We start from the raw sequence: 21,136 nt of genomic DNA on the forward strand, positions 1-21,136 counted from the left end.
TTACTTATAATATCTAATAAAATGTAAATGCTGTGTAAATAGTTCTTATACTATATTGTTTAGGGAATAATGACAAGAAGAAAAGTCTGTACATGTTCAGTACTGACCCTTTTTTTCCCCCAAACATTTTTGATCTGTGGTTGCTTGAATCCACTGATTTGGAAACACAGATACAGAGGGTCAATTGTATGTTACTTTTGGATAGAAATTAGTGTGTATTGAGAATTCTAGAAATGTTAATATATTCTTCAACTTGGTAGTTATTCTTTTGGAATTTGTTATAAGGAAATAATCAGATGTGTACTAAGGTTTATATGTAAGAATGGTCATCAGTGTGTGTATGTGCATGTAGTACAGTTTGTGTATATGTGTACTTGTACAGTATGTGTATTTGTGTACTTAGGGCATTTATATGTGTATGTTAGCAAGCATGTGTGAACTGTGGACACATACATTTGGAGACAATCTAAATTTGTCCAGCATTAAATAGGGTACACTCATATATTAAAATATTACATAATCATTAAAAGCTAGATTTAAAAACATAATTTGTAATGACAAGAATAAAACACTTAGGATAAGGTATACAAAACAGTGTATAAAACTATGTTAACTGTATATATAAAGTGTGTCTTCAGTTTCATTTAAATAATACATCTGCTAATACATATATGCTTGCTTCCTTGCTATTTATCTGCATAGGAAAAAGACTGGAAAGAAATGTTAGCAAAAATGTTAGCAAAAGTTTTCTTTTAGTTAACAGATTTAGTTTGTTTTTTAATTCTTAGTAAGTTTTAGTGTGTTCTTTATGCTCTTATGTGTTTTCCAGATTTTCTGTAAGAAGCATATGCTGAGTTTGTAATCAGAAAAGATAGGTTGGAGACAGTCTGTAGTGGTGCTTACCATGTAGAAGGCATACTCTTCCTTAGGTCGATGCAAAGAAACATAAAACATACTTTGAACATAGAGCCTGAGAAATAATGGGATTATGGTTTAGATGAATATGGACTTTCCAATTATTTAGCATACTGAAAACGAAAGGAAAGCCCTTAAGATTCTTGTGGGTATGGTAAAATGACTTAAATGACAAGAACTTTACCCAGTTTTTAAAAAACTCATGACATTTATGACAATCGAGAATGATAAATTCTGAATTATGCCTTTGAAGAAAAGGATTTAGTGTTTGATACAGAAGACAGGGAAGATAACTGTGTCTCTCTGTGGCTTTCAGTGCCAAGGTGATCCAAAATCATGGTGTCAAATTTCGCATTGTTCTCACTTATTTGTGGGAGCTAAAAATTAAAACAATTGAACTTACGGAGATAGTAAAAGGATGGTTACCAGAGGCTGGGAAAGGTAGTGAGAGGACGAGGAGGAAATCGGGAGTGTTAATGGGTGCCAAAAAATAGAAAGAATGAATATGACCTAGTATTTAGTAGCACAACAGGGTGACTATAGTCAATAATAATTTAGTTGTATATTTAAAAATAACTAAAAGAGTATAAGTGGATTCTTTGTAACACAAAGCATAAAGGCCTGAGGCGATGAATACACCATCTACTATTAAATGACTGTTATGCATTGTATGCCTGTTTTATATCTCATGTACCCCATACCTGTGTATACCTATTTACCCACAAAAATTAAAAATTAAATTTAAAAATCCTGCTCTGTTTGGGGAAGGTCTAGTTTAGATGCTATCTAGGTCATAGTATTCATATTTGACATTTACATATATTGCATTGTCATTGTATTCCTGATTTTTCACTATTTTTCTCTCTGACATTTCAAGTAAAATATTCTTTCTTCTTTCTGACAGATGAAAATAGATGTTTAAAAGCAAATGCCAAATCATGTGGAGAGTGTATACAAGCAGGACCAAATTGTGGGTGGTGCACAAATTCAGTAAGTAAGGTGTTCCTCAAGTGCTTTCCATTTTGTTCCCTGGTCATTTAGCGTGGCTCAGTGCTGTATCCTTGGGAAGTACAGATTAATTTTTATGTAAATCAGTACTGAATAACGTGATGGTCTGGAGCTATGTGGCTCAACACAGTAGCTGCTAGGCACAGGTGGCTATCGAGAACTTCAGTAAATTAGAATTGCTCTAAGTTTCAGAGATATGCAAGATTTCAAAGACTTAGTATTAAAAAAATGGTGAAATGATAATTTTTGTATATTTAAAAATGCAATGTTATAACAGTGTTAAAATTAATTTCCTCTTTTTTGTGTGTATGGCTGCTAAACAGCTATAAAATACATATATACGTAGCTTATCTTTGTGGCACATACTATATTTTTACTGGGGAACTTTCAAAGAAATCTAGTCATTTAGTTTGACTGTTTTAGATTTCCTCTTTTTTGTGGGGAGGTATAAATTAACCTTCCTAATTATATTTGAGTTAAACTACTAGAATTGATTTGCATCCAGTATAAGTTCTTTGAGGTTAATGAGGATTTGGATTTTATTCACTTTTGTCATCTCTATATTTTTCCAAATTGGTGCCTTCCACAAAGCCCACTAAATTTTATTCAATGAGTCGATGAATTAATGAATAAGTCAGAACAGGAGGTAAGGAAAAGTCATTTTGAGGTTGTATAATTTATCACAGGATGAATAACTAATATCAGAAGGTCAAGGGGTTATTGATTGTGTTTCCATGTAGGCATTTGGGCCCAAATTTCAAGTGCCTGTTTTGGTACACCCAAGTGGTCAAGTATCAGATAAGTCATATGGCTTGACCATATGAAAGAAAAAATGAGAGATTTTGTTTTTTCAAAATTTTTCTAATGGCACTTTCTAAAAGTGGTGTGCTGGGATTACATTGGCAACAGTGGAGGAATTAAGGAGTGTTGTGAGTTTGTCTCAGGCAAGGCTTATGTAACTGAAGCTCTTGGTTTTCATATCTGAAAAATGAGGATGAAAATATCTTCTTTATCTATTGGTACAATAATTAGAATTGATGAACTTAAAGCAGTTTCACTTAAGTGGTAGCTGCTATTGTTAAGAGCATCCATTTTATGGGGACTAGTTTTATCTGTTGTTGAGGGTTATCTTAGCCTTCAAGGTTTGGAGCATAATTCTTAAAATTAAGGCTTTCTGAATATATTCAGTGAAATTTTATTTGGGTGTCATGAACGTAAAGTTTCTTGCTTTGGTTATTATTTAGAAATGTGTAATTCACCAGGATCTTGTGTTTTGGTAGGTAGTAGCTTAGGTTTAATAAATTAAAGTGTGCCACTTTGAATTATCTGATTCTTGATATTCCCTTCCAGTTGTTGATTACATAAATAACCTCATTAGTGTGATGTTTCTCTTAAAAAAATCCTGTGTAAAAACTGTTGTGTATTTTTTAATTGAAATATCTTCACTTACTGTTATTTTCTACAGCACCATTACATTGATATTTAATATATAAATACCATATATAATGTCACTGTTTTCCCTCCATTTTCACATTTCATGAAACACCTTTATTCAAAGTCTTTATATAGATCTTTAACAGCACTGTTTTTGTATTCACTAAAGTGCTTTTCAGTTATCCGATTAAATTTTTATTTCTCCCTAGGTTGTTTGAGGATAGCACGTTTAAAATCTTGGTCATTTCTAGAAATTTTACTACTACAAATAGCCATTCATGTGCCATTATGATCTTATTTTTCTTTTTTGCAATTTATCTGCCATTAGGACCTTTATCCTTGTCATATAATTACTATTTTGCTTTTTAAATTTTTAAAAAAAATTTATTTACAATAATAGCTAATACTTGAAGTTTTTCAAACCTGTGGGAATACTTAATCTGTGCTAAATTTTGTTTTCTTCTTTTTAAAAATGCCATAATTCATTGAGTTTTTTTTAAAGCTAATCTGTTTTCCCTAAACATTGGGTTGTTCAACATATTGTGATGAGGAGGGAGAGTGCCATGTAATACGAGAGGCTTTGTAGGGACTTTTCTAAAGGAAATCTTGGAGAAATGGTCTGATACTTGAGGTATATGTATATATTATTAGTAGCTATTAACCATGCTCAATTAGTGATTTCACTGAAGAAATTGCTTTTGATTAGATACTCTGAATTACAAGATAGAGCATTTAATATGTACACTTGGGTCAGTTCTGGGAAAGGTATTACTTTCTTGGAAATGATTGTTTTTAAACAAGAATACTTCTTATAGTTTGGATGAAGTGAGCATTTTGTTTCAAAGCCAGAATTGAGGTACATTAGATGCGATTTAATGTTTTGCAACTTAATTGCTTATTTGCAATCATTATGTAAAAAGGTTTGGCCATTACACTTCTTATTTATACCTGTGTTTTATATGTCATTTAGACATTTTTACAAGAAGGAATGCCTACTTCTGCACGATGTGATGACTTAGAAGCCTTAAAAAAGAAAGGTTGCCCTCCAGATGACATAGAAAATCCCAGAGGCTCCAAAGATATAAAGAAAAATAAAAATGTAACCAACCGTAGCAAAGGAACAGCAGAGAAGCTCAAGCCAGAGGATATTACTCAGATCCAACCACAGCAGTTGGTTTTGCGATTAAGATCAGGTATGGAAGCCCAGTGCTATGAATAACCTCTGTGTCTACTTAAGGCATTTGACACCAGCTTTATGCAAATCTGACCAGTTTCTGTTGAAGGCTCGTTTTTACATGTGGACTGGCACTCAAAAATATGAACTTGGTTAAATTTTAGAAAACTTTATGCAGATACAACAATTGTAAGACACATATACTTGGAATAATATTAAATGTTGCCTAATGTTCAAAGTAAATTTTGTTAAAGATTCAGAAATTATTAATTAGATTTAGTGAGTTTTAAAAATGAAAGTGTTCATCCTCTGGTCTAATTACATAATATATTATAAAATCATCATTTTAACCTATTCTTTTTCTTTGTATTTGTTTAGTATTATTAAGCTGTTAAGGTTTTTGTAATTATGTCTGTCAGTCCCACATCTAAAAATGAATTTTAAAAAAAAGGCCTCTTCATCTCTTTTCTGATTTCCAGCCTTTCTTGTCAGAAGAATGGTGAGTGGCCCTGTCCCCTGACATCCCTCCCGGCCCCTCCTCAGCCAGGTCAGGCCTTGCCTCCTCATCCTGCTCCACTATCACCTTCAGCCCGCAGACCCAGGAGACCCTTGTCAGGGCTTTTTTTTTAAAACCCTTCAGTGCCAAGTGTCACTTTGTACTTTTTGAAGTGCTCTCCCCTTGATCAGTGATACACTCCTTGTATTTTTCCTTGTGTCTCTTGCCATTGCTTTCCAGGCCCCTTTTTGTGTCTTTTTTCTTTCTCAGTTTTTGTAGTCCACCTGAATGTCAGTTTTCCTCTCATGGCTTTAAAACCAATTGTATACTGTAGCAACACAGACTTTTTTGAGCTCCAAACCCATTTCTCCAACTGCCTGTTAGAAATCTATATAGAGAAAACTCCAAGTTAAAATCTTAATTACATTTTCATCCAAACCTTCGTTCTCCTGTATTTTCTAAATAGATTACGTTAACATCTCTTGTATCTCTCTCGTCTCCTTCATCATCTCTCTCTGGATTTCTTTTGTAGATTAGCCTCTTTGCCTCAGTAATTTATTTTTAAACTTCCTGCCAAGTTTTCTAAAGTGAAAATCGGATCATGTTATTCACTTTCAGAGAGCATCATCCCATTACACACAGAACGGAGTTCACAACCTCGGTGTCTAGGAAGTCAGTTGTACCCTATGTGTGTTCTGCTTTGCCCTTTCCAGACTAATTTATGGTGTTCTATTTGTTTCCTTCTCTTATAAACCGACTTTCTGTTTGTCTTGTCCACTGTGGATTGGGAATGTCTTTTTTATTTTTGCATCCTGAAGTCCTGATGTTTTAAGTATTTGTTTAATGAAATTGAGTTCATACCCATTGAGTTACTTACAGAATTCCCAGGTTTTTATAAAAATTAGGACAACGTGTTTTATTGTGTTTACCATGTAAATCACATTTATTTGGTTTTTCTCATTTGCATTTGATTGCCAGCAGGCAAGTTTCATTTTCTAATCTCTTGTCAAATTAGGGGAGCCACAGACATTTACGTTAAAATTCAAGAGAGCTGAAGACTATCCTATTGACCTCTACTACCTTATGGACCTGTCTTACTCAATGAAAGATGATTTAGAGAATGTAAAAAGTCTTGGAACAGATCTGATGAACGAAATGAGGAGGATTACTTCCGACTTCAGAATTGGTAGGAATGTTGGGAACATTGATCACTTTCATTTATGAAGTCTTGGCAATTCTCAAAGTTGGTTTTATATTTTCTTCTTTTGTTCCTCACAATATACTTGTGAGATAAACACGCGAGTTTTTAGTCTTTTCTGAGTGGAAACTGATATTATAGTCACATGTTTAGTAATCCTTGCCACCGTGTTCCTCTGTCACGGGGTGCTACTGTTTGACACAGATTGTACCTCATAGATAACGACTTGCATGCCTGTTTTCACAGGAACTTGTTCATTTATCTTATGGCTTATTTTATTTTGAAGTGGAATTTCACTCTTGTTGGCCAGGCTGAAGTGCAATGGCGCGATCTCAACTCACTGCAACCTTCAACCTCCTGAAGTGATTATCCTGCTGCAGCCTCCCGAGTAGCTGGGATTACAGGCGTCTGCCACCACGCTCAGCTAATTTTTTGTATTTTTAGTAGAGATGGGGTTTCACCATGTTGGTCTGGCTGGTCTCGAACTCCTGACCTCAGGTAATCCACCTGCCTCGGCCTCCCAGAGTACTAGGATTACAGGTGTAAGCCACCGCGTCTGGGCCTTATGACTTATTTTATAAACGTGTTGAGTACCCAGATTTTATCTAATTACTAATTAGTATGACTGCGCCTGCCTGTACAGTCTGATGTCACCTTAGACCTGGGTTTTTCGTGGGATGATGATCGCTTTTCAAACTTTATTTTTCCCATTTCATGCATCCTCAGCTTAACCTTGTTTTTGCCTCCTTCTCTCCACTCCTATTCCTGTAGAGGTTTACCTACAGAATAGTGGAAAGATTTACAGTCATGAGGCCTATAGCTGCCTTTCAAAAATTAGCTCTATTTTAGTGGAAACAAAAAATAGCACTTGCTTAAAATATTCTTTTATTCAGTAAGCATAATTCAAGGACCATAGTAATAGGAAGCTCCTACCAAATTAGTCTTTTTTTTAAAATGGCCAGGATTCTAGAATATTCATTTATTCATTTGTTCAACATGCCTTTATTGATGGCTGATGTGCCAAGAAAATGAATGTGAGTTATTTTTAAAGTAGGGAGGCAAAATATAAAGGTTGACTTAGGACTTAGTCCATTTGCACAGCTGTAAAAAATACCATAAACTGAGTGGCTTATGAAAAATAGAAGTTTATTTCTCACAGCTCTGGAGGTGAGAAGTCCAAGATCAAGGCAGATTCAGCATCTGGTGAGGGTCCTCTTCTGGGTTCTTAGATGATACCTTCTTGCCATGTACTCACATAGCAGCAGGGGGACAGCAGCTCTCTGGGGCTTCTTTGATAAGGTCACTGTGGTAGTCTGTTCTTAACATTGCTATAAAGAAATATCTGAGACTGGGTAGTTTATAAAGAAAAGAGATTTAATTGGCTTACTGTCCTGCAGGCTCTACAGGAAACATGGCACTTGCATCAGCAAGCTCAGGAAGCTTCCAATCATGGCAGAGGGCAAAGTGGGGAGCAGGTTTCTCACATGGTGGGAGCAGGAGCAAGAGGTAGGGGGAGGTGCCATGCAATTTTAAACACCAGATCTCTTGAGAACTCACTCACTATGGTCAGAACAGCACCAAGCCATGAGGGATCTGCCCCTGTGACCCAGACACCGCTCCCCAGGCCGCACCTTCAACATAGGGGATCACATTTCAACATGAGACTTGGGCGGGGACAAGTACCCAAACTGTTACCAGTCACTAATCCCATTCATGAGGGTTCTGCCCTCATGATCTAATCACCTCCCAGGGGACCCACTTTCTAATATCGTCATGTTGGGAATTAGATTTTCAATGTAGGAATTTTGGGGTTACACAGACATTCAGTCCATAGTCACTTACATGTAGATTAATTTTTTTAAAAATGCAAATCTCTTTCCATCCATCATCCATCCATTCATGTACCATTTTTTTCTTTATAGGATTTGGCTCATTTGTGGAAAAGACTGTGATGCCTTACATTAGCACAACACCAGCTAAGCTCAGGAATCCTTGCACAAGTGAACAGAACTGCACCAGCCCATTTAGCTACAAAAATGTGCTCAGTCTTACTAATAAAGGAGAAGTATTTAATGAACTTGTAGGAAAACAGCGCATATCTGGAAATTTGGATTCTCCAGAAGGTGGTTTTGATGCCATCATGCAAGTTGCAGTTTGTGGAGTAAGTGCATTCATTTCCTATAAGGGGATATTGTTTTATTATCTATGTGAATTTTAAGTGTGATTTTACTATGTTAATAGAAAAATTGACCTTAATTTTCATACATTTGATTACCTTAGGGAAGTAATTTAAGTAATCCCATAAATTACCTCTATACAAGTGCTTTATAAAAGCATATTTAATCCCTGTGCAAACCAGGCAGTTAATTTATTCATGTAGGCTCTTTTTTTTTCTTGGGAGACAGAGTCTCGCTCTGTCAGAGTCTAGCTCTGTCGCCAGGTTGGAGTGCAGTGGTGCAATCTCGGCTCACTGCAATCTCTACCTTGCAGGTTCAAGCAGTTCTCCTGCCTCAGCCTCCCAAGTAGCTGGAAATACAGGTGTGCGCCACCATGCCCAGCTCATTTTGTATTTTTAGTAGAGAAGGGGTTTCACCATGTTGGCCAGGATGGTCTTGATCCCTTGACCTCGTGATCTGCCCACCTCAGCCTCCCAAAGTGCTGGGATTACAGGCGTGAGCCACCACGCCTGGCCTCTTGCAGGTTTTTAAAAGCCAGAATGCTAACCATTTGAAACAGTGGGACAACCTCACTGTACTGTAGCTGGTGGTCTGGATTTGAGAAAAGCCCAGGTGTCCTAACTTTCTGGCTTTGTACCAGAGATGGAATTGATGTTATTATCTGAGGCATCACCAGGAACCTTGGAATTGCTCAAAGGGAGAGTGTCTTGTATCATTTTTCTTTGGTCAGTTTTCTTCTCACTGTCTTTGAAAGATACATCTTTCTTTTGTGTCTTAGTAATTCAAAAAGAAATAATTTTTTAAGCCCTAGTTTGTAAGCTATATGAATAGATGTGTTTTGAGAGGTGATATACTACTTGTAATTTTAATTGTAAGATCTTCAGTAGCAAGCCCATCCCTATTGGACCAGTAATTGGCATTTTATGATCCATGTAGCAGCTGCATACTTTGAAATGACACTTTAATGATGTGGCTGAGGCTGAAACTAGAAAACAGCATGAGATCAAGTTTGTCCTGAGTACCTACTGTTGTCTCATTTTTGTTCCGTCCAGTGCCTCCATTCTCTAGATGACCTTCTTTGATTGTAGACACCTCTTAAATGGTTACTTTTCAGTCAGTTTTTGCCAATGTGCTAATTGATACTCAAAATAATAAGGAATGTGGGTAATAATTTTTCTATTGCTATTGATGCTGGGCAATTTAGCCTCTTTAGGGTTGTTTTCTTCTCTTTAAGGAGGGATGATAATAGTGTTTACCTCATAGGGCTTTTGTGAAGTAAAATGCAGCAATTTCCATAAAGTACCAATGAGCATTCAGCAAATACTGATTCCTATATTGTTGTTACTTTTGACTTTTGACTGGAGTGGTTGCAATTTAAGGTTAGTCCCTGTGTTATAGCGGAAGCAAGTAGCATTCCTGGTAGTGCCTGGCCTTACAGTAACTCTTTTACTAGCCATTGATTTGTGAACCTGTTAGCAGCTTGTTAGCAGAGCATTCTCTGGCCTGCCTCCAGCTAGGCCTTAACGTGTGGGATCAAACAAGCCATAGCACCCTTGGTTGTGGCTATTTTTCTGTGTTGGTCATGCTGATCCATGTCTCTAGATGCAAAAGAGACAGACATTCCACTTTTGGAAAATTGCCAGTGTTAATAAATGTGATGCCCACCTTAAAGGACTTTACAGTCTTATGAAGGTATAAACAGATATATTAAGTAAATTAACTAATGGAACTAAATTACTATAATTATATAATTTGTAATTATAAAATTTCCATAGTGAGAAGAGGATTTTACTGTTACTTTAAATTCTTTATTGGAAAAGGTCCAGAATAAAGTAAATGAGCAGTTAAACAGTACTGATTGAGGAGTTAGAATGGGTGAAATTATCGTTAAACAAGATAATTATTTCTGTTATTAAAAAGGGAAGCCTCATATGGTGGGCTGATAAAGAAGGCATAGCAGAGATAGGTGGATGGGGACAAGACAGCAGCAGTGGAGTAAGGTAAGGATAGGCTGAGACACATTGATATATTCAGCAAACGCTCAAGTGCTTACTGCTTGCTAAGCAGTATGCTGGCATGCTAACTCCTGGAGATTTGATGATAAGCACAACAACAACAACAAAACAGCTTTTAAAAAGAACTGAGAGATATGGATGGTCAGGCAAGATATAGTTGTACATGGAATGGAAGAGCTTCATTCAGTGGGCTTTGTGCATTTCTCAGCAAGATAATTAGCATTGTGTAAAGAAGAGATACAGAGAAAATACAGAATTAGGTCAAAAATACAATAGTGGCCTATATGAAAATTAAAGGATTTTTGTTGAATTACTGTGAATAGTGTTTTAAAATTAAAATCCTTTTCTTTTCAAGTCACTGATTGGCTGGAGGAATGTTACCCGGCTGCTGGTGTTTTCCACAGATGCCGGGTTTCACTTTGCTGGAGATGGGAAACTTGGTGGCATTGTTTTACCAAATGATGGACAATGTCACCTGGAAAACAATATGTACACAATGAGCCATTATTATGTAAGTGCTTAGTTCCTTACACAGCAAATGTGTTTATGTTGGATTTTAATGTTTAATACTCAGAGTTTATGGGTGACTGGCTTGGGGTTTCTCAGGGTTTGAGGTTTTTGCTATTTTGGTAAGTAGAAGTCCTGATTAAAAAATCTGGAGACAACAGATGCTGCAGAGGATGTGGAGAAATAGAAACACCCTTACACTTGGTGGGAGTGTAAATTAGTTCAACCATTGTGGAAGACAGTGTGGCGATTCCTCAAGGACACAGAAATAGAAATTCCATTTGACCCAGCAATCACATTACTGGGTACCTACCCAAAGGATTATAAATCGTTCTATTATAATAAAGAGACATGCACACATGTGCTCATTGTGGCACTGTTTACAGTAGCAAAGACCTGGAACCAACCCAGATGCCCATGTGGCACATATATACCATGGAATACTGTGCAGCCATAAAAAAGGATGAGTTTGTGTTCTTTGTAGGGACAAGGATGAATCTGGAAACTGTGATTCTCAGCAAGCTGACACAGGAACAGAAAACCAAACACTCTATGTTCTCATTCATAGACGGGTGTTAAACCATGAGAACACTAGGACACAGGGAGGGGAATATCACACACTGGAGTCTGTTGGGGGGAGTTAGGGGAGGGACAGTCGGGGACGGGGAGGTTGGGGAGGGATAACATTGGGAGAAATGCCTGATGTAGGTGACGGGGTGATGGATGCAGCAAACCACCATGGCATGTGTGTATCTATGCAACAGTCCTTCAAGATCTGCACATGTACCCCAGAACTTAGAGTGCAATGAAAAAAAAAAAAAAAAAAAGCAAGCACGGGAAAGCTAACATTGCTGTTTGTGAAGATGCGGCTTTGCATTTGCTTCCTTCTGCTCAAACAAGGGCCTCACTGGGGTGGGAAAGGGATGCCTAGATGCCACTTTCACTCCTTGCCTCAACTCCCCTCCACAGCAGTACTATTTCTAAATAAAAAGTACAGTCAGTACTATTTCTAAATAAATAGTTTAGTCTCATACTCTTAGACGATTTTTAAAAGCAGTCAATATTTTCAATATTTATTGAAAATAAATATTTGCAAATCATTCAAGTTCTAAAAGAAATCCAAATGGTGAATTTTGGTCTTTCCTTAAGTTGTAGATAACAGAATATTTAATTATTCTTTAATCTCATTGTCCTTATATTTAATATACTTAGATAATTTTACTATTTAAAATTTTTTGAATATGGAAATTTTTGTTCATACATGAAGGTACAGAAGAGGATTAGTAATTCACATACACACTACTCACTTCAGCAATTATTTACATTTGATACTGTTATTTAAAAGTAGTCTTATAATCTATTTATATATATATATAATCTAGTTATGTACAGCTAGATGTAGTCTAGCTATATATATAGATTACTTATGTAATCTAGTTATGTAAAGCAGTCTTGTAATTGAGTTACGTATAATCTTGCATGTATGACTAGATTGAAAATTGGAATAGGTTATAAGGGTGTATTTACATACTAAATTGTATCACTTGATTTCTTAGGATTATCCTTCTATTGCTCACCTTGTCCAGAAACTCAGTGAAAATAATATTCAGACGATTTTTGCAGTTACTGAAGAATTTCAGCCTGTTTACAAGGTAAATGTGTGAGATAAAAATAGCAAAATCCTAAGTATTTTTTGTTGAGTCGTTAAAGACAAATCGTGTTTGAATTGAAATGTGGGAAGATGCCACCAGCTAGGCAAAGTGGATTTTACAAAAATGGTTTATATTAATTTTTAATCACATATCATAAAACTGGTTTCTAGGTTTCACCCCTAAAATTATTTAGAAAACATGGGGACTGACCTTTAAAGATAAAAGTTGCCCAATAGATGCTAATTGGTTGAATGAATAGTAGTTGTATTTTACATGTTTTATCTTTTAATTTCAGGAACTGAAAAACTTGATCCCTAAGTCAGCAGTAGGAACATTATCTGCAAATTCTAGCAATGTAATTCAGTTGATCATTGATGCATACAATGTGAGTACATCTTAAGTAAGATCAGTTTTAGACAATACCCTGTTGGGAATACTTTGTTCAAAGAAAGTAAAACTTCGTGCACACTTTGGCAAACTCAAAGGACTACAAAGAAACTTAAATTCTGTGTCTGGAGGAAAAGCTTTATACATGTTGTCTTACAAAAGCAGATTCATAGCCTAAACAAAGCAAAAATGTAATAAAGGTATGTGGGAAATATTTCCAAATATCCGTTTGTTTATCATTAAGGAAGAGATCTTGTTGGAAAGCAATTGTAAAATATAGCTTACATTTAAACTTTTACAGAATTTCTCCAATCTTTTTTCTCCCCAAAATATCTTTTATAGAGTCATCTATTTTGATGAACTATGCTAGAAACTTATTTTTCCCCCAATTCTTCTCTTCTTATATAGTCAAAGGATATAGTTTTCTATTTCAGGAGGCACACACATTCATACATACGTATACCACTAAATCTGTAAAAATGTGAATAAACGTGTGATTCGCCAATTCAAAAAGATTTTTAGTGTTCTTTTTCTACCCACAGTTGGGAGGATGTTGAAGTTAAAGAGGAATTGGCTTCTCCTTTTTGAGCATAATTCAGTATGCTTTAATCATGTCCAGTTAGCTTTAATTAATAATCATTTAAATAATCTGAAGGCAGTTGTAATATTATGGTAACCCTGTGTGCTGCATGCACCACTTTCAGCCCCCGTCCCTCTAACCCTTTGGCAGCTTGAATTTTAAACATTTTTACTTCATGCCGTGGCGTACCATAATGCTTTGGAAAGGCCTGATTCAGAGGGGTTTTTACAAAGGTTTTTAAGATTTCACTTGTTCCACAGCTTTTCCATCCTCCCCGGTCTTGGATAATTTTCCTAATTCCAGTCTTTTCACAGGTATGAACAAGAGATAGCTTGCCACTGCCCCAGCTCCATTTGCCCTGAATAGTTTTATACTTTCAACAAGCACTGGCTTGAATCCCTCCTTCTTGGGGGAATTTGTTTTTTGGTTTTTGGCTGGGCTACAATGGTTCCTTATGCAGATTTATTCCCAGACTGCATTGTTGATTGTGTACCCTAGTCCATAGTTAGCTGGAGGGGTAGGACCACAGAAACACCATTTTGCCAGTGGGGAAGACAGCATTTATTTATTCCGCATTCTTTTTTTTTGAGACGGAGCCTCGCTCTGTTGCCCAGGCCTGAATGCAGCAATCTTGGCTCATTGCAACCTCTGGCTCCCGGGTTCAAGCGATTTCTCCTTTCTCAGCCTCCCAGGTAGCTGGGATTACAGGCGCATGCCACCACACCTGGGGTGGGGGTGGGTGTGTGTGTGTGTGTTTGTTTGTTTTAGTAGAGATGGGGTTTCACTGTGTTGCCCAGGCCGGTCTCGAACTCCTGAGCTCAGGTAATCCACCCGCCTCAGCCTCCCAAAGTGCTGGGATTACAGGCATGAGCCACCACGCCTGGCCTATGCCACATTCTTAAGACTCCTCCTGCTTAGTAACAGCCCGCTGTACTGTGTGATCCTGAGTACTTTAACTCAGCGATTAAAACAGGAACACTCTTTTGAATTGTGTATTTTATTTTGAAGATTGGATCTTTATTAATTAAAACCTGTTTCTCTGGTGTCTGTGTTTTCTAGTTACTCAGTTGGATTTGGCCTGTAAATATTTTATTGAAATAATTTTTTTTCTGAGCAGTTTATCCATTGGTTTTATACATTCAAGTAGCATTTGTTGACTTTCCTGTATATAATTAGGCATTCTTTTAGTCCCTTTCCTCAGAAGTCATTTTGGAAAACGGCAAATTATCGGAAGGAGTAACAATAAGTTACAAATCTTACTGCAAGAATGGGGTGAATGGAACAGGGGAAAATGGAAGAAAATGTTCTAATATTTCCATTGGAGATGAGGTACGTTGTAGAAAGCATTTTCTGTAGAAAAGAAAACATTGCTTATTTATAAGTAAATTTAGTTTATACTTTGAGAAATGTTAAGTGAGAAGCTTTTTGAAATATTTTTAGTAGATTTAAATTGCTTAATTGGTTGTTGATCTTTTTTTTCCCTTCAAGGTTCAATTTGAAATTAGCATAACTTCAAATAAATGTCCAAAGAAGGATTCTGACACCTTTAAAATTAGGCCTCTGGGCTTTACAGAGGAAGTAGAGGTTATTCTTCAGTACATCTGTGAATGTGAATGCCAAAGCGAAGGCATCCCCGGCAGTCCCAAGTGTCATGAAGGAAACGGAACGTTTGAGTGTGGCGCATGCAGGTAAGCTGGTCATTGTCAGATAGTGACAGAAAGGGCTACATTGGTTTAGAGTAGAGGCAGGTCATATTTTGGGACATCCAAGAATATCTCTCTATTTGGAGGAAATGTTTTTTCTAACCATGGTTGCTTACCACAAGATCAGTTTGATGATCTTACATGTGATATTTATAGGAAGCTCCTTCCTGCCTTTTCTTCTTAATTACTCCTTAAAATAAAAGCTTTTATAGCTATGAAAGAAGCATATTCAACAAATTGTTAACATAGCATTTCTCTCATGTGAGAGCAATCTGAATTTTCTAGAACAAAATAAGCTTGTGTAAAATACATTTATAGAAAAATGTTTTGAGAAAACATTAAACTGATGGCGATTTCATCTGGGAAACGGAATTAAGAAGCAATAGAAGATGTTTATCTTGTACTACATGTACTTCTGTATTGTTGGAATAATTTTTTAAAAATAATGTGTTGTAAAATAAAGAGAAAATGGTATTTTTAGCATGTAGAATCTAATACTAAGAAACTAACAAAATTACTTCAGATTTTATTTTCACACTGTGGTTCCTTTTTTTAATTGAAAAATAAGAACTGAGTATACTTTGAATACAGCCTTTTCCGTAAAAGAATAGGCGGAGGGGAGAGTGTTTTAATCCAGTGTCAGCCCCAAATGACTAGACTTAGAAGAGCTATTGACCATGAAAGAAATGCATGGCTGTAGCTCACTATCAATTTTTCATTGTCTGTGCTAAATAACAATTTAAATGTCAGAATTTTTAAATTTTCCGTGTTGTACATATCCTGTTTGAATCATGCCAGGTCCATTTTTAGTAAAATGTCATTTAACCATAAAGATTATCTTGAAAATACTTTGCCTTTCTTTGCTTGTATTTTTACTAGATACAGAATCAGTGCATTCAGTGTGCGTGAGCATTATGTGTTCTGAAAATACACAGGGATCCTGAAAAGTCTGCACCTGTAGGATAAATTTATTTTTAAATAGTATATTAGTTATATTTTAAGTGGTATACACAGTGTGTTTTTTTTCAGCTCCTGTATACTTTTTTGCATGTGTTTATTTAGGTTAATAGATTGTTGCTTTAAATTTAGAGACAGTTCACCTAGAATAGGAAATGTAATAGCATACTATTTAAAAATGTAACTAACATACTCTAAAATTAAGTTTATTTTGCCTTTCCACATGTGTCGTTCATAATTTATTGCTAGATACATTTTTATCTTCACCATTTATTGCTAGATACATTTTATCTTCACCAAAATTGTTACTTTCCTGAAGAAATTTGTTTCCTTGACTCTTGCATATATTCTGTAGAAACTGAGTGACTGGGATGTACATGTGTGCCTGTGTGTATTTGTCCTTGCTTGCACATGTGTGTACACTTCACTACACATCTGTGACGTGTGGCATGGACACTCCCATCTAATAGATTGGTAGCTCGAAGAGATATTTTTTATAGTTTTATTTCCTCTCCTAGTATTTCTCTTTTAAATTATTTTTGTTTTGTGTGACTGCAATTGTGGAATCTTTCCTCAGGTGCAACGAGGGGCGTGTTGGTAGACACTGTGAATGTAGCACAGATGAAGTCAACAGTGAAGACATGGACGCTTACTGCAGGAAAGAAAACAGTTCAGAAATCTGCAGTAACAATGGAGAGTGCATCTGTGGACAGTGTGTTTGTAGGAAGAGGGATAATACAAATGAAATTTATTCTGGCAAATTCTGCGAGTGTGATAATTTCAACTGCGATAGATCCAATGGCTTAATTTGTGGAGGTAAGTAAAGGGCTTGAAGTGGTTGTAAGATGTGATCCCATCTAATGCCTCAAAAAATCTTAAGCGTTTACTTGGTGCATAAGTAAAAAAAGGGGTAGCTTGTGGGTCAGCCCTGCCCCTAGGTATACTTTCTCACATGTTGCTTATTGTACTTTTCAGTCAATACTGTGATTGTATATTTTTACCATTATTTTGAGAAATCATATGCTTAATTGCAGGAAATGGTGTTTGCAAGTGTCGTGTGTGTGAGTGCTACCCCAACTACACTGGCAGTGCGTGTGACTGTTCTTTGGATACTAGTACTTGCGTAGCCAGCAACGGACAGATCTGCAATGGTCGGGGCATCTGTGAGTGTGGTGTCTGTAAGTGTACAGATCCGAAGTTTCAAGGGCAAACGTGTGAGATGTGTCAGACCTGCCTTGGTGTCTGTGCTGAGCATAAGTAAGTATTTCCTAATTGCTTGAAATAGTTGATGCTTCCTCTTGGATCTCCTAAGCCTATATTACTAGAACCAGAACAGTGCCAATATTAGATTATAGTATAAATAAAATGCCTGCCATGTGGAAGCCTACTCTTTAATTCCTAAAAGTTCTTTCTCAACAACTAGTATTTATTACATGGTATGAAGTGTGTCATGTGAGAGTTATACTATTATTTTGATCTGAATTTGCTAGATAATTGAATTTACATGGTAACCTTTATTAAATTGGCATTACCAGTTTCTTAATTACTATCTTTTGACAACGCTGACCCAAATTAAAGATTTTTCCTCTTGAAGAATTATTATACTAGTAACATATTATTCAAATTATTACGATTTTGGCCGAGCACGGTGGCTCACACCTGTAATCCCAGCACTTTGGGATGCCAAGGCAGGTGAATAACTTGAGGTGAGGAGTTCGAGACCAGTCTGGCCAATGTGGTGAAACCCCATCTCTACTGAAAACACAAAAATTAGCCAGATGTGGTGGCATGCGCCTATAATCCCAGCAACTTGGGAGGCTGAAGCACAAGAATTCCTTGAACCTAGAAAGCAGAGGTTACAGTGAGCCAAGATCGCACCATTGCACTGCCTGGGTGATAGAGTAAGAATCCATCTCAAAAAAAAATTATTATGATTTTTATATTATACATTTACTATGTGATAGGGCTAATTTATTTTACCGTCTTATATTTCTTAATAGGGTTTTAATTTGAACTATAATTAATATTTTATTATGGAAAGTAGCATAGTTTTACATAATTTCTCCATCCAGAAATGTAATGTGCCTCTTCATTTATTCAGATATGCCTTCATAGCTGTTTACTCAATTTCATCACAAGAGTTTAGCATGGAAAATATGTGTAAGTAAATATTTATTGAAATAACAAAATTTAAATATAATAATTTTTTTTTTTAACAGAGAATGTGTTCAGTGCAGAGCCTTCAATAAAGGAGAAAAGAAAGACACATGTGCACAGGAATGTTCATATTTTAACATTACCAAGGTAGAAAGTCGGGAAAAATTGCCCCAGCCAGTCCAACCTGATCCTGTGTCCCATTGTAAGGAGAAAGATGTTGATGACTGTTGGTTCTATTTTACATACTCAGTGAATGGAAACAACGAGATTATGGTTCATGTTGTGGAGAATCCAGGTATAAATCTGATGATTTCAAACCTTCTTTTCATTTCTTATGTCTTGATTCTGCGTATTTAGGCCTAACATCCAGAAACAGCCTCCGGCTGGAATATTTTAGGTTCAAGTTGGGAAATTTTTCATCTCTTGAAGCCTAAAATAGTACTTAATTAACCATACAAGAAATAAGGAAAAGAGAGTTCCAATTTTAAATTTTCTGAGTGGAGAGTTTGAAGATTAAATGCAGTGACCTATGTAAGACACTTAGAATGGTACCTGACACCAGGTGCATAATAAGACTTTTTTATGATTGATGATTTTAAAATTAGAGCTTGATTTAGTCTTGAATACTGGGAAAGATAATTTGCTAAAGGATGTTAATATGTAAGTGTTGAATTTAACTTTTCAGGAGGTGAAACTTTTTTTTTTTAATCTTAGTTTTCCTAGTAGCTTTTTATAGATTCTTTGGAATTTGCTACTTTAGTATACATGTTTTTGTGTGAACATAAGCTTTCATTTCTCTTGGGTAAATTCTAAGAATGGCATTTTGGAGCATATGGTAAGCATATGTTTAACTTTGTAAGAAGCTGCCAGACTCTTAGAGTCTTGTACTGTTTTGCATTATCAGCTAGGTGTTTTGCAAATATTGTCTCCCAGCCTTTGCCTCCTTACCTTTTTGTAAGTGTCTTTTGAACACCACAGGTTTCAATTTTGATTAAGTATGGTTTACCAAGTTTTTCTTTTGTGAATCTTGCTTTTACATTGTCTGTTAAGAACTCCGCCTAACCCAAGATTTTAAAGATTTTTCTCCTGTGTTTTCTTCTAGAAGTTTATTATAGTTTTTGGTTTCACATTTAGATCTGTAACCTATTTTGAGTTAGTCTTAGTGTATGGCAAAAGGGTCAGTTGTTTTTTTTTTTTTCATATCAGTGGCTACTTGTTCCAGGGGCATTTGTTGAAAAAAGACGGTCCTTTCTCCACCTTTGTTGAAAATCAGGTGACCTTACATGTATAGGTCTGTTTCTGACTCTGATTGCTGTTCAATGTATCCAAGTCTGTCAGTTAGCTATACCACATGGTCTTGTAACTTTATAGTCTGTCCTCAAAGCAGGTAATGTGAGTCTTCCAGCTTTATTCTTTCCAAAAGTGTTTTTGAGACACTTCCCTAGTTCTCTGCCTTCCGTGGAAATTTTAGAATTGGTTTGCTAATTGCTACAGAAGTTCTGCCAGGAATTTGGGTGGGATACCATTGAGTTTATAGATCCAGTTGGGAAGAATTGACCTCTTAACAGTATTAGATTTTGTAATTCATGTACATGGAGTATCCCTCCATTTTTTCAGTCTTAAAGATTTCTTTTTATCAGTGTTTAGTAATTCTTTTTTTTTTTTTTTTTTTTTTTTTAGGAGACGAAGTTTCACTCTTGTTACCCAGGCTAGAGTGCAATGGCGCGATCTCGGCTCACCGCAACCTCCGCCTCCTGGGTTCAGGCAATTCTCCTGCCTCAGCCTCCCGAGTAGCTGGGATTACAGGCACGCGCCACCATGCCCAGCTAATTTTTTGTATTTTTAGTAGAGACGGGGTTTCACCATGTTGACCAGGATGGTCTCGATCTCTTGACCTCGTGATCCACCCGCCTCGGCCTCCCAAAGTGCTGGGATTACAGGCTTGAGCCACCGCGCCCGGCCAATGATGATTTAGTAATTCTTAACATGCAGATCTTGCATATATTTTGATAGACTTACATGTAAGTTTTTTTCATGCTGCTTCATTCTGTAGTAATGATACTGTTTAAAAATTTCTATTTTCAATATGTAGAAATATATATATAGAAAAATACATGATTTTTGTTCATTGATCATGTATCCTGCAACCTCGTAAACTCACTTGTTCCAAAAGCTATTTTATAGATTCTTTGGGATAGCGTGCATTCACTGTCTTGGGTGTTTATTCCTGTATGTTTTTTATAAGATACTGCTCAGCTCTTTGTGGTTGTGGCTGGACTCTGCATGTGTTCGTCCCTTGTGTGCTCCTTACTACCTTCTTATTTTCCAGAGTGTCCTACTGGTCCAGACATCATTCCAATTGTAGCTGGTGTGGTTGCTGGAATTGTTCTTATTGGCCTTGCATTACTGCTGATATGGAAGCTTTTAATGATAATTCATGACCGAAGGGAATTTGCTAAATTTGAAAAGGAGAAAATGAATGCCAAATGGGACACGGTAAGTTACAAAACATCCAAAAAGCAAAGTGGCTTATAAAGCAAATGTAATACTCCTAAGACTTACTTATTAACTGTCAGGCTGATTATTAAATTCCTTTTTAAATATTTTAGTCCCCGAAAAGTTTCTCATTCAAAGAATTTGCATTTAATATAAACAGAAAGCATCCTAAATATATCCCATTGAAACAAAACATTGATTATAAACATGTATATTCTGGTTACTGTGGCCAGTATTTTTATTTCTTTAATAGTTTTGATCCTGAATCTGCCTTTTCATC

At 36.2% G+C, this 21,136-nt stretch overlaps 1 protein-coding gene across 3 annotated transcripts in view; it reads left to right on the forward strand.

Moving 5' to 3' along the window:
- Window positions 1-21,136, forward strand: part of ITGB1 (integrin subunit beta 1) — a 48,899-nt gene that overhangs the window by 20,138 nt on the left and 7,625 nt on the right. For all 3 annotated transcript variants that reach the window (XM_032259667.1, XM_032259669.1, XM_032259668.1), the window contains exons 3-15: window positions 1,820-1,905; window positions 4,328-4,550; window positions 6,043-6,213; window positions 8,148-8,386; window positions 10,773-10,928; window positions 12,481-12,576; window positions 12,872-12,961; window positions 14,732-14,872; window positions 15,032-15,231; window positions 16,781-17,019; window positions 17,238-17,460; window positions 18,423-18,655; window positions 20,690-20,856. In XM_032259667.1, the coding sequence (XP_032115558.1) occupies window positions 1,820-1,905; window positions 4,328-4,550; window positions 6,043-6,213; window positions 8,148-8,386; window positions 10,773-10,928; window positions 12,481-12,576; window positions 12,872-12,961; window positions 14,732-14,872; window positions 15,032-15,231; window positions 16,781-17,019; window positions 17,238-17,460; window positions 18,423-18,655; window positions 20,690-20,856 (2,264 nt within the window). The remainder of the gene's footprint in view (window positions 1-1,819; window positions 1,906-4,327; window positions 4,551-6,042; window positions 6,214-8,147; window positions 8,387-10,772; window positions 10,929-12,480; window positions 12,577-12,871; window positions 12,962-14,731; window positions 14,873-15,031; window positions 15,232-16,780; window positions 17,020-17,237; window positions 17,461-18,422; window positions 18,656-20,689; window positions 20,857-21,136) is intronic.

The sequence above is a fragment of the Sapajus apella genome, unplaced genomic scaffold (assembly GCF_009761245.1).
Source record: "Sapajus apella isolate SASKATOON/1434 unplaced genomic scaffold, GSC_monkey_1.0 scaffold111, whole genome shotgun sequence".
Lineage (NCBI taxonomy): Eukaryota > Metazoa > Chordata > Mammalia > Primates > Cebidae > Sapajus > Sapajus apella.